Here is a 14,120-nt window from a genome sequence, read left to right on the forward strand (position 1 = left end):
ACACTTACCATTAGGAGTACAAGTTCATCCTCTGGAACAGGCTCTAGATCGGGAACAGTAAAAGATTCTGGAAACTGTGCTCCATTGGTCAGGGCTTCAGCAGCTTTTATGGTGGTTGAGAAACATTCTAACCAGGCCCACTCATTTGGATTCCACGATGCAGGGTCAGGGAGGCAGTTCTGGTGGTGTGGTGGCACTGGAGGATTACACAGCAGCTGATCCAGATGAAGTCCCACAGCAAGGGAAGCCAGACATTGCATATAGGGGCTGTGAACAAGCTGGTCACCACAAACCACATGAGGCTAAGAGAAAATGCAAGGATATTATGCTGAAGAGCCTCTGCCAAATAATATAAATTAGCCTCCTGCATTCTGAAAGCCTGTAGTCATATTTTAACTTTACTGTTTTTTTTAAGCTTTTTACTTTGAAATAATTTTAGATACATAGAGAGTTGCAGAGATAGTACAGAGAATTCCTATAAACCCTTCACCCAACCTTCTGTAATGTTCACATCTTATATAACCATGGTGCGATAATCAAAGCTAAGAACGTAACACTGGTTACAATAATAACTAAACCACAGAACTTTATAGGGTTTCCCACTAATGCTCCTTTTCTTTTATTTTCTTTTTAAAAAATATTTATTTATTTATTGGCTGTGTTGGGACTTAGTTGTAGCGCGTGGGCTCTAGAGGGCCCAGCTTAGTTGCCCCTCAGCATGTGGGATCTTAGTTCCCCAAACAGGGATCGAACCCGCGTCCCCTGCACTGGAAGGCGAATTCTTAACCACTGGACCACCAGGGAAGTCCCTAATCCTCCTCTTCTGCTCCAAGATTCAACCCAGGACACCACACTGCATTTAGCATATTTTTCATTAGTTTTTCTTGAATTAAAAAAAAAAAGGCAGATAACTGAACCATGGAGACCTGCTCCCTCTCACATTTCCTCCTTTACCAAAAGAACCCTGGTAGCCATCAAAGACAACCTTCTTCCCTGGCCCTCCCTAGATGTACTAGAGCAACTCTGTGAGAGACTGAGCTATTCAGTAAAGAAAACCTGGGCAAACCTCAGTGAAATTAACTGGGTGTGGTTAACAGCTGATAAGATTAATGTAGCATGGCAAAAAAAAAAAAAAGGAAAAAGGAAAAACCCCAGGTGAGCTCTGCCTAGGAGCAGCATACTGTGACTACTGAGGGCTGAAAGACAAGCTATACAGGATCATGGCCTGGGCAACAAGTCCAAATTCCGTAATTTCCCATTCTAGTATTTAATGACCTTACTTAATTCAACCTTACCTCTTCTACTAAACTTTCCACAAGGATTCACCTCATAAAGTGGACAGGATGTTCACTCTGATGCCCATATCCATTCCCCCTCCCAACTGTGGGATGGCAAAGCCACACAAAAATAGATATATGGGTCAGAAAAGGGAAGATGATATACTCTGAGGTACAGGGATTTAAAGAAGTTTTGGAATGAATAAATAATCTGACATGAATAATAGAAACACTATACAAATTTGAGGGTTATTTAAAAATTTTACTCCCACTAAAATAAAGTAAAAGCAGGCTTAGGATTACTAAACAACTGTTTTAGACATGAATTATCTTCATGTGATTCTGCCCAAACAGCCCCACTTATTTTACTCAGACCTCATACTCTTAAGGGATAAATTCAAAGCTATAATTCCAATTCCAAAGCACCAGTCATCTGTAGATCTGCAAGAACGAGTGTAATCAGTTACCTTTTCATAGGCATACTGCTCCTGAAGCATCACGGGGAGCCGCTCCAGAAATGCTCTCATGCAGGGAGCCATGTTTAATCCCAGAACACCCTGTTGTTTCAGTGCTGTCCTACAGGTTGCTAAAACATGATTGGCAGCAGCCCATTCTGCTGTACAATTCACGACCAAAACATCCTGATGAAAAATAAACCATGCCACATGATATTTGTTTAAATAAAAGAGAGACATTCCATCACCATTCATATATGAGAAATTCCTTCTAGTAATACATTAAACACTTTTGCTTTTTGGACATTTTATGCTATACTTTTAATGCCTATGAACTTCAAAACATCTTAAATTTTGTCTAAGGTAAAAACAAGTGAGTAACTGTAAAATGTGTGAACTACCATGGATTAGCTGATTCTTCTTAAAGAGAATTATTTGCTAGCTCATAGGACTTGTAGGACAAGGTATCTAGTATATTTTAAGAGTCTGACATGACCACAAGGATACTAGAGGAAGTAGTACTCTGCTGAGGGACACACATCTACAAGAGAAGGAGCACTGCTCTGTGGCTCTATGGTTTATTCTATGCAGGCTACTACTGCCTATGGTCTGATTCTATATTTTACTTCTAGTAGGACTGTTCATGCAGGTTTTCAGCTCTATTTTAATATTACCACATATTAACCACATAAATGTAAACCAAAGCAGCACATTGACACTATTCATTAAGGGTATGAAAAGCAATACTGTAAGAGATACTGTCATATCATAGAATTATTTCACAGTAGAGGGCTAGTATTTTTTAGTAGAACATTAAATTTGAAAGCCAAGATATATTCTGTATAGTTGAGTTAAAGGTCTTTGAGGTAGTCCTTCTTTTTGGGGAAAATTCTTTAGATAATTTAGTGCTGTCTCAAAAATCATGGCAGAAAGTAATAAATTCTCTTTATAATTTCCAGTGGAAAGTCATTCAATAATTAAGCATTTTTCCCAAAGTATAGGGTACAGGAGCATACCAGGTTCTAGTTTTCCTTCTGCCACTAAACAGCTGCATTATCTTGGGCAAGTAATAATCCCTCTGGATATCATTTTTTGCCTCGGTAAAGTGGGATGCTTGGACTACGATTTTTAAGATACCTTACAGGCTAACAACTTACAACTTGATATGATTGTAAAATTACCTTTGATCTATTTGAGCAAGCAGCTACCCCAACATCTGGAATCCATACTGTGGTCTGAATAGCTCCAGAGCCAATCACAACAGTTTGCAAGACAGAGCCATCCTAAAATGAGATGTATTTATCAATATACACTACTTATCTAGTTAGCCATTATTTACATTTTAAATTTATACTTCATGTTCACAAAAACTTATTGTAAAACCTACACTTTAGGTACATTTGGCAATGCCCAACTGCATACTACTATCCAATTTTCTAGAGCCTTTTCTAAATGATTTTAAAAATACATCATTAAGAAAAAATAAGGGCAGGGGAGCCTTCAAGATGTCAGAGGAGTAAGACGTGGAGATCACCTTCCTCCCCACAAATACATCTACATGTGGAACAACTCCTACAGAACACCTACTGAACACTGGCAGAAGACCTCAGACTTCCCCAAAGGCAAGAAACTCCCCACGTACCTGGGTAGGGCAAAAGAAAAAAGGAAAAACAGAGACAAAAGAATACGGACAGGACCTGCACCTCTGGGAGGGAGCTGTGAAGGAGGAAAAGTTTCCACACACCAGGAAGGCCCTTCACTGGCAGAGATGGGGTGGGTGAGGGGGAAGCTTCGGAGCTGCAGAGGAGGGCGCAGCAACAGGGGTGCAGAGGTCAAAGCGGAGAGATTCCGGCACAGAGGATCGGGGCCGACCAGCACTCACTAGCCTGAAAGGCTCATCTGCTCACCTGCCAGAGCAGGTTGGGGGCTGGGAGCTGAGGCTCGGGCTTCGGAGGTCAGACCCCAGGGAGAGGACTGGGGTTGGCTGCATGAACACAGCCTGAAGGGGGCTAGTGCGTCACAGCTACCCGGGAGAGAGTCCAGGGAAAAGTCTGGACCTGTCTAAGAGGCAAGAGGCCATTGTTTCGGGTGCGCAAGGAGAGGGGATTCAGAGCACTGCCCGGACGAGGAGATGGGTATGAGCTGCAGCTACCAGCGTGGACACCAGGCACAGGCGTGAGACGCTAAGGCTGCTGTTGCAGCCACCAAGAAGCCTGTGTGCGAGCACAGGTCACTATCCACACCTCCCCTCCCAGGAGCCTGTGCAGCCCGCCACTGCCAGGGTCCCGTGATACAGGAACAACTTCCCCAGAAGAACACACGTTGTGCCTCAGGCTGTTGCAATGTCACGCTGGCCTCTGCCGCCGCAGGCTCGCCCCACGTCCGTACCCCTCCATCCCCCCGGCCTGAGTGAGCCAGAGCCCCCTAATCAGCTGCTCCTTTAACCCCATCCTGTCTGGGTGGGGAACAGACGCCCTCAGGCAACCTACATGCAGAGGCGGGGCCAAATCCAAAGCTGAACCCCGGGAGTTGTGCGAACAAAGAAGAGAAAAGGAAATCTCTCCCAGCAGCCTCAGGAGCAGTGGATTAAATCTCCATAATCAACCTGATGTACCCTGAATCTGTGGAATACCTGAATAGACAAGAAATCATCCCAAAATTGAGGCAGTGCACTTTGGGAGCAACTATAGACTTGGGATTTGCTTTCTGCATCTAATTTGTTTCTGGCTTTATGTTTATCTTAGTTTAGTATTTAGAACTTATTATCATTGGTAGATTTGTTTACTGATTTCGTTGCTCTCTTCCTTATATATATATATAATTTTTTTTTCCTTTTTCTTTTTGTGAGTGTGTATGTGTATGCTTCTTAGGGTAATTTTGTCTGTATAGCTTTGCTTTTGCCATTTGTCCTAGGGTTCTGACTGTCCGTTTTTGTTTTTTTTTTTTTTGTATAGTTTTAAGCAATTGTTATCATTGGTAGATTTGTTTTTTGGTTTGCTACCTCTCTTCTTTCTACTTTTTATTACTTTTTAATAATTTTTTCTATTTTAATAACTTTATTTTATTTATTTTTTCTTTCTTTTTTTCTCCCTTTTCTTCTCAGCCATGTGGCTGACAGGGTCTTGGTGCTCCGGCCTGGTGTCAGGCCTGAGTCTCTCAGGTGGGACAGCCGAGTTCAGGACATTGGACCACCGGAGACTTCCCAGCCCCATGTAATATCAAATGGTGAAACCTCTCCCAGAGATCTCCATCTCAACGCTAAGACCCAGCTCCACTCAACGACCAGCACGCTCCAGTGCTGGACACCCCATGTCAAACAACTAGCAAGACAGGAACACAAGCCCACCCATTAGCAGAGAGGCTGCCTAAAATCATACTAACTTCACAGACACCTGAAAACACACCACTGGACATGGTCCTGCCAACCAGAAAGACAAGCTCCAGCCCCACCCACCAGGCACCAGTCCCCTCCACCAGGAAGCCTACACAACCCACTGAACCAACGTTAGCCACTGGGGGCAGACACCAAAAAACAACGGGAAATACAAACCTGCAGCCTGCAAAAAGGAGACCCCAAACACAGTAAGTTAAGCAAAATGAGAAGACAGCAAATAGACAGCAGATGAAGGAGCAAGGTAAAACCCCATCAGACCAAACAAATGTAGAGAAAATAGGCAGTCTACCTGAAAAAGAATTCAGAGTAATGATAGTAAAGATGATGCAAAATCTTGGAAACAGAATGGAGAAAATACAAGAAATGTTTAACAAGAAACCAGAAGAACTAAAGAGCAAACAAACAATGATGAACAACACAAAAAATGAAATTAAAAATTCTCTAGAAGTAATCAACAGCAGAATAACTGAGGCAGAAGAACGGATAAGTGACCTGGAAGATAAGAGTGGAAATAACTATGGCAGAGCAGAATACAGAAAAAAGAAAGAAAAGAATTGAGGACAGCCTCAGAGACCTCTGGGACAACATTAAACGCACCAACATTCGAATTCTAGGGGTCCCAGAAGAAGAGAAAAAAAAAGGAACTGAAAAAATATTTGAAGAGATTATAGTTGAAAACTTCCCTAATATGGGAAAGGAAATAATCAAGACCAGGAAGCACAGAGAGTCCCATACAGGAAAAATCCAAGGAGAAACATGCCAAGACACATATTAATCAAACCAACAAATATTAAATTCAAAGAAAAAATATTAAAAGCAGCAAGGGAAAAGCAACAACGAACATACAAGGGAATCCCCATAAGGTTAACAGCTGATCTTTTAGCAGAAACTCTGCAAGCCAGAAGGGAGTGGCAGGACAAATTTAAAGTGAGGAAAGGGAAACACCGACAGCCAAGATTACTCTACCCAGCAAGGATCTCATTCAGATTTGATGGAGAAATCAAAAACTTTACAGACAACAAAAGTTAAGAGAATTCAGCACCACCAAACCAGCTCTACAACAAATGCTAAAGGAACTTCTCTAGGCAGGAAACACAAGAGAAGGAAAACACCTACAATAACAAACCCAAAACAATTAAGAAAATGGTAATAGGAACGTACATATCAATAATGACTTTAAATGTAAATGGATTAAATGCTCCAACCAAAAGACATAGACTGGCTGAATGGATACAAAAACAAGACCGTATATATGCTGTCTACAAGAGACCCACTTCAGACCTAGGGACACATACAGACTGAAAGGGAGGGGATGGAAAAAGATATTCCATGCAAATGGAAATCAAATGAAAGCTGGAGTAGCAATTCTCATATCAGACAAAATAGACTTTATAAGACTATTACAAGAGACAAAGAAGAGACGAGAGACAAGAAACAAGAGACTATATAATGATCAAGGGATCAATCCAACAGACAAGAGACTACATAATGATCAAGGGATCGATCCAAGAAGAAGATACAACAATTGTAAATATTTATGCACCCAACATAGGAGCACCTCAATACATAAGGCAAATGCTAACAGCCATAAAAGGGAAAATCGACAGTAACACAATAATAGTAGGGGACTTTAATACCCCACTTTCACCAATGGAAAGATCAACCAAAATGAAAATAAATGAGGAAACACAAGCTTTAAATGATACATTAAACAAGAAGGACTTAATTGATATTTTAGGACATTCCATCCAAAAACAGCAGTTTACACTTTCTTCTCAATTGCTCATGGAACACTCTCCAGGAGAGATCATATCGTGGGTCACAAATCAAGCCTTGGTAAATTTAAGAAAATTGAAACCGTATCAAGTATCGTTTCCGACCACAATGCTATGAGACTAGATATCAATCACAGGAAAAAATCTGTAAAAAATACAAACACACGGAGGATAAACAATACACTACTAAATAACCAAGAGATCACTCAAGAAATCAAAGAGGAAATCAAAAAATACCTAGAAACAAATGACAATGAAAACATGATGACCCAAAACCTATGGGATGCAGCAAAAGCAGTTCTAAGAGGGAAGTTTATAGCAATACAATTCTACCTCACGAAACAAGAAAAATCTCAAATAAACAACCTAACCTTACACCTAAAGCAATTAGAGATAGAACAAAAATACCCCATAGTTAGTAGAAGGAAAGAAATCATAAAGATCAGATCAGAAATAAGTGAAAAAGAAATGAAGGAAATGATAGCAAAGATCAATAAAACTAAAAGCTGGTTCTTTGAGAAGATAAACAAAATTGACAAAACATTACCCAGACTCATCAAGAAAAAAAGGGAGAAGACTCAAATCAATAGAATTAGAAATGAAAAAGGAGAAGTAACAACTTCTGCAAAAATACAAAGGACCATGAGAGATTATTACAAGCAACTACATGCCAATAAAATGGGCAATCTGGAAGAAATGGACAAATTCTTGAAAAAGCACAACGTTCCAAGACTGAACCAGCAACAGAAAATATAAACAGACCAATCACAAGCACTGAAATTGAAACTGTGATTAAAAATCTTCCAACAAACAAAAGTCCAGGACCAGATGGCTTCACAGGCGAATTCTACCCAACACTTAGAGAAGAGCTAACACCTATCCTTCTCAAACTCTTCCAAAATACAGCAGAGGGAGGAATACTCCCAAACTCATTCTACAAGGCCACCATCACCCTGATACCAAAAAAAGACAAAGATACCACAAAAAAAGAAAACTACAGGCCAATATCACTGATGAACAAACATGCAAAAATCCTCAACAAACTACTAGCAAACAGAATCCAACAGCACATTAAAAGGATCATACACCATGATCAAGTAGGGTTCATCCCAGGAATGCAAGGATTCTTCAATATACACAAATCAATCAATGTGATAAACCATACTAACAAACTGAAGGATGAAAACCATATGATCATCTCAATAGATGCAGAAAAAGCTTTTGACAAAATTTAACACCCATTTATGATAAAAGCTCTCCAGAAAGTAGGCACAGAGGAAACTTACCTCAACATAATAAAGGCTATATGTGACAAACGCACAGCCAACATCATTCTCAATGGTGAAAACTGCAATTATTTCCACTAAGATCAGGAACAAGAAAAGTTGCCCACCCTCACCACTATTATTCAACATAGTTTTGGAAGTTTTAGCCACAGCAATCGGAGAAGAAAAAGAAATAAAAGGAATGCAAATCAGAAAAGAAGAAGTAAAATTGTCACTGTTTGAAGATGGCATGATACTATACATAGAGAATCCTAAAGATGCTACCAGAAAACTACTAAAACTAATCAGTGAATTTGGTAAAGTAGCAGGATACAAAAGTAATGCACAGAAATCTCTTGCATTCCTATAGACTGATGATGAAAAATCTGAAAGAGAAATTAAGGAAACACTCCCATTTTACCACTGCAACAAAAAGAATAAAATACCTAGGAATAAACCTACCTAAGGAGAAAAAAGACCTGTATGCAGAAAACTACAAGACACTGATGAAAGAAATTAAAGATGATACAAACAGATGGAGAGACATACCATCTTCTTGGATTGGAAGAATCAACATTGTGAAAATGACTCTACTACCCAAAGCAATCTACAGATTCACTGCAATTCCTATCAAACCATCAATGGCATTTCTCACAGAACTAAAACAAAAAATTTCACAATTTGTATGGAAACACAAAAGACCCCAAATAGCCAAAGCAATCTTGAGAAAGAAAAACAGAGCTGGAGGAATTAGGCTCCCTGACTTCAGACTATACTACAAAGCTACAGTAATCAAGACAGTATGGTACTGGCACAAAAACAGAAATATAGATCAATGGAACAGGATAGAAAGCCCAGAGATAAACCCAGGCACATATGGTCACCTTATTTTTCATAAAGGAGGCAAGAATATACAACAGAGAAAAGACAGCCTCTTCAATAAGTGGTGCTGGGAAAACTGGACAGCTACATGTAAAAGAATGAAATTAGAACACTCCCTAACACCATACACAAAAATAAACCCAAAATGGATTAAAGACCTAAATGTAAGGCCAGACACTATAAAACTCTTAAGAGGAAAACACAGGCAGAACACTCCATGACATAAATCACAGCAAGATCCTTTCTGGCCCACCTCCTAGAGAAATGGAAATAAAAACAAAAATAAACAAATGGGACCTAATGAAACTTAAAAGCTTTTGCACAGCCAAGGAAACCATAAACAAGACCAAAAGACAACCTCAGAATGGGAGAAAATATTTGCAAATGAAGCAACTGACAAAGGATTAATCTCCAAAATATACAAGTAGCTCATGCAGCTCAATATCAAAAAAATCAATCAACCCAACCCAAAAATGGGCAGAAGACCTAAATAGACATTTCTCCAAAGAAGATAAACACATTGCCAACAAACACATGAAAGGATGCTCAACATCACTGATCATTAGAGAAATGCAAATCAAAACTACCATGAGGTACCACCTCACACCAGTTAGAATGGTCATCATCAAAAAATCTAGAAACAATAAATGCTGGAGAGAGAGTGTGGAGAAAAGGGAACACTCTTGCACTGTTGGTGGGAATGTAAATTGATAGAGCCACTATGGAGAACAGTATTGAGGTTCCTTAAAAAACTAAAAATAGAACTACCATCCGACCCAGCAATCTCACTACTGGCATATACCCTGAGAAAACCATAATGCAAAAAGAGTCATGTACCACTATGTTCATTGCAGCACTATTTACAATAGGCAGGATGTGGAAGCAACCTAAGTGTCCATCAACAGATGAATGGATAAAGAAGATGTGGCACATATATACAATGGAATATTGCTCATTATTAAAAAGAAATGAAACTGAGTTATTTGTAGTGAGTTGGATGGGCCTAGAGACTGTCATAGAGAATGAAATAAGTCAGAAAGAGAAAAACAAATACCATATGCTAACATATATATATGGAACCAAAAAAAAAAAGGTCATGAAGAACCTCGGGGCAAGATGGGAATAAAGACGCAGACCTACTAGAGAATGGACTTCCGGGGTGGGGGAAGGGTAAGCTGGGACAAAGTGAGAGAGTGGTAGTGTATATATGGGCATATATACACCACCAAATGTAAGACAGCTAGCTAGTGGGAATCAGTCGCATAGCACAGGGAGCTCAGCTCGGTGCTTTGTGACCAGCTAGAAGGGTGGGATAGGGAGGGTGGGAGGGAGATGCAAGAGGGAGGAGATACGGGGATACATTTATATGTATAGCTGATTCACTTTGTTATACAGCAGAAACTAACACACCATTGTAAAGCAATTATACTCCAATAAAGATATTAAAAAAAGAAAAAAATTAAAGGGCAGAGAACTCTGAAAGGGGTTTCTTCAATATTCAAGATATTATTACACAAAATATTCCTAGGATTAGTTGGGTTAACTTTTATCACATATAAGTTAATATAAAAACATTTCTTAAGATAAAAATAACATCTATACTCTTACCCTTAAAGACCAAATGTTCATGAGGCCACCTAAACCACCAGACACCAGGGCCAACCCATCAGAACTAAAGGCAACGGTCCGGACAGGGGTGATGTGTCCTCGCAATTGATAAACACACTTGGCTCCGACTGATTTCCTATATCCATCCTGCAATTCATTTTTATTTTTAACAAATATTGAAAAATAAAACAATTTATAGATTCAAGATTTACAATTCATTCTTGGAAATTTTATATTTCAGTATAAAATTGGGGAGGAGGGAAGGACAACTCTCTCATAAGGACTAGCCTGATGGAGAAAATAATAAGATATCAATCTGGTTCTCCTTTGCTGATGCTGTTTCATCTTTTTTGATACACTTCTAAGCTAGTTCTCTACTCTTCAAACGGGAAGAAATGACTACATTTAAGTTCCAATTATCCCTCAGAGATAGGAAAATTCTAACGTCTACCTTTTAATGAGTGTTTTAATTTTTAAATTTCACTTCATGTAATTTTCACTTTTAGCCTCTAACATTTGTGAATTGCACATGCTGGTGCTATACAAACAAGTTCCTCTTTCTGTTGGCTTATGGGTCTGTCTGTCCCATGGTATCTAATCTCATGTTTGCTCTGCAGGTTTTAGGAATGAAATAGGTAGGCCTGTCTAAAGGGCTACTCTTTAGCACAGAGAGCAAATCAGATTTATCTCTAGTGCTCCTACCTCTGCTTCTGTGATATTTTCCTCCCATTAGTGAGCTATCTACTCCTCCCTCCTCACCCCTTTCTCCCTGCCTTTAAGCTCCCTCTTCCTTTTAGTTATGAGACAGCATAATACCAGATATACTCATTTACCCAAAAATGACATAATGTATTTGTATAATGAACAAAAGAGAAAGCAACAGAGGTTGCAAACTGGCAACTCAGGGATACAATTCAACCGGCCAACCAGGGTTTTAAAGAATTTCAAGTCAGATGCCAATGTTTTATATTGGGAGATTTTACTTAAAACACTGAATTTTTGGTTTCCAACAAAAAAAATATTTGACAATCTGGTAGCAATAGGCTCTCATTTCTGGAGGGTGGCAATCTCCTCTGTGGCAACTATGCCCTTTATATGAAGCATGTGCACTCCTGTGTATGTGTGTTTGTGTGTGTGTGTGTGTTTTACTTTCTCCACAGCTTTGTGAATGAATTTATGTTCCTTACCAAATGGCTCTGTGAGCATCTACCATAATTTTTTTTTTTGGCCATGCCACGCGTCTTGTGGGATCTTAGTTCCTCGACCAGGGATTGAAGCCAGGGCCACAGCAGTGAAAGCACTGAGTCCTAACCACTGGACGGCCAGGGAATTCCCTGTCTACTGTAAATTTTTAACCTCTGTTTAAGGTAAAGGAATGGTTCTTCATAGGTGGAATTCTGGTATCAGTAGGAGATACTTTGAATAGGAGTGCTCCCGTGGTGTTCCTGCTTCACTGTACCAAAAACTTTAGCTTAGGACTCACCTATTGGTAGTGTTGATTATATACCATAAATGATCACCGCTCCATATTTATTGAACATCTCACCTTAACAAGCAATTATGGTATCTCTGACTTATAAAAAATTAGGCTAATTCAGAGAGCACACAAAGTATGACAATTATTCACATTTCCCTAATGGCTCTTGACATTTGAGATACCGAGTAGGAGTATTACTTGATAACATACACTATCTGTGGTTTCAAATAAAGTCTTGAAAAACACCAGAATATTTACCTGGCAATTTGATTCCTGGTCCCACCATCCTTCTGAACTAGTCACACTGGTCTGTGTGGTATCTTGTGGAATACGCCAAACACATACTAAGCCACTCTGACAGCCACTTAAAAAATTTGATCACATAAAACCAAAACATGTCAATATGCAGAAGTAAAAATATTCTCAAAGAGCAATCAATTAAGACATGATAGAACTACTACAGTATATTTTAAAAATTTATTTGTAGTAGTTATGCTATAATCTTTCACAAGAAATACAAGTAGGATCTATATTTTAACAATATCACACACGGTTAAGGAGATGGCATATCTTTGGATTACATATCCCAAGCTTCACATTGGAAAACTTCTTTATTTCCCTAAGGTGATCTTATGGTATTACACATTATAAGAACAGTAACTGGCAGTAAACTGTTTAAGATTATTGAGAAGCCACACTTAATGCAAGTAACAGTCTATACTAATATAAAAATTAAGACACACACAGACACACAAATTTACAACATACCTGGCCATTAGTAAATGCAACTTGGATCCTTTCCCTGGAAGGCTGCACCAAGCAATGCCATTTACAATAGATGGATGGCAGAGTGAATGTAGACAGCGCCAGCATCCTGCAACAGGCCCCCAGAGTTTCACATTTTCTTCTTTGGCACATGTCATAAGAATATGACCTGTTGGGTCCCACTTCATACTAATAAGAGTATCCTTAAAATGGTAGAGGTAGAAAAAAAAATCATAGTAATGCTTCCTTCACAAATACTTTAAACTTAATAATTTATGACCTATACTTCTATCACTCAATTATTTTGAAATCAACATTTTATGCAAATTAGATACTGGCATATTATTTCCAATCACTAGACCAACTCACCCTTTAATATAGTCTGCACTATATATATTTGCTGCAGTCAAAGCTCAATAAATGTTAGCTGGATGAATGAATTATGAAATTCTGATTCAGAAGGGATATGTTATCTTTCACCACCATTCTTAAAGTTATTTTTATGGACTACTGATCATTAAAATATGAAAAACAAGAGACTTTTAAAAAAAAGCATCTCTTACACCAAAAACAGCTAATACTATGAGAATCTGGGACATGTCTTGTGTTTATATGGTTGTCATCATTGGGTTCTTCTGACTTCGTTTTTTTTGCCCTCCTTCACACCTTCCAGCTCCTGGCTTCATGCATTTATGTTACTTGCCTAGATGGCCCCATAAGCATCTGAACTGGCAACCTCTGCTTAAGGCAAAGGAATCATTCTTCATAGATGGAATTTCTAGCATTAGTGGGAGGTACTCTGACAGGGGGTGTTCCAAGGGTAATCCTATTTCACTGTTTTGGTTTTACCTCTTTCTTAGTTCAATGGCTTTCTTACACAGACTTTTCCATTTATATACATGGTCCAAAGACTTTGTGTAACAATAGAATATTAAATCGTAAGTGACTGATATAAAAAAGTTCTTTGAGAAACTAGTATCAAGCAATACTACAGTACAAAACAAGAAAAAGCAACCATCAGGTAAACATGCTTTACCTTATGTGCATCAATTAGAACAATGCCTCCTTTCTCAAGCGGTTCCTTTGTTCCCAATAACAATTTTCCATCAAAATATCCCACTGCAAATGGTCTGTCTTCACTGAACCAAGCAATGCAAGTTACAGACACTAACATGATAGAACAAAATAAAAATTTTAAAAAGAAAATAAGAGAGACTTATTT

The 14,120-nt window shown here is 38.9% G+C and overlaps 1 protein-coding gene across 1 annotated transcript in view; it reads right to left on the reverse strand.

The window, feature by feature from the left end:
* The window catches only part of HERC1 (HECT and RLD domain containing E3 ubiquitin protein ligase family member 1), a 171,482-nt gene that overhangs the window by 30,715 nt on the left and 126,647 nt on the right, over positions 1 to 14,120 (reverse strand). Inside the window, exons 54-60 of the mRNA XM_060151494.1 lie at positions 13,935 to 14,065; positions 12,902 to 13,101; positions 12,392 to 12,497; positions 10,657 to 10,803; positions 2,914 to 3,015; positions 1,745 to 1,918; positions 9 to 302 (exon numbers count right to left, since the gene is read on the reverse strand). Of these exons, the coding sequence (XP_060007477.1) occupies positions 9 to 302; positions 1,745 to 1,918; positions 2,914 to 3,015; positions 10,657 to 10,803; positions 12,392 to 12,497; positions 12,902 to 13,101; positions 13,935 to 14,065 (1,154 nt within the window). The remainder of the gene's footprint in view (positions 1 to 8; positions 303 to 1,744; positions 1,919 to 2,913; positions 3,016 to 10,656; positions 10,804 to 12,391; positions 12,498 to 12,901; positions 13,102 to 13,934; positions 14,066 to 14,120) is intronic.

This window comes from Lagenorhynchus albirostris, chromosome 1, assembly GCF_949774975.1.
Source record: "Lagenorhynchus albirostris chromosome 1, mLagAlb1.1, whole genome shotgun sequence".
Lineage (NCBI taxonomy): Eukaryota > Metazoa > Chordata > Mammalia > Artiodactyla > Delphinidae > Lagenorhynchus > Lagenorhynchus albirostris.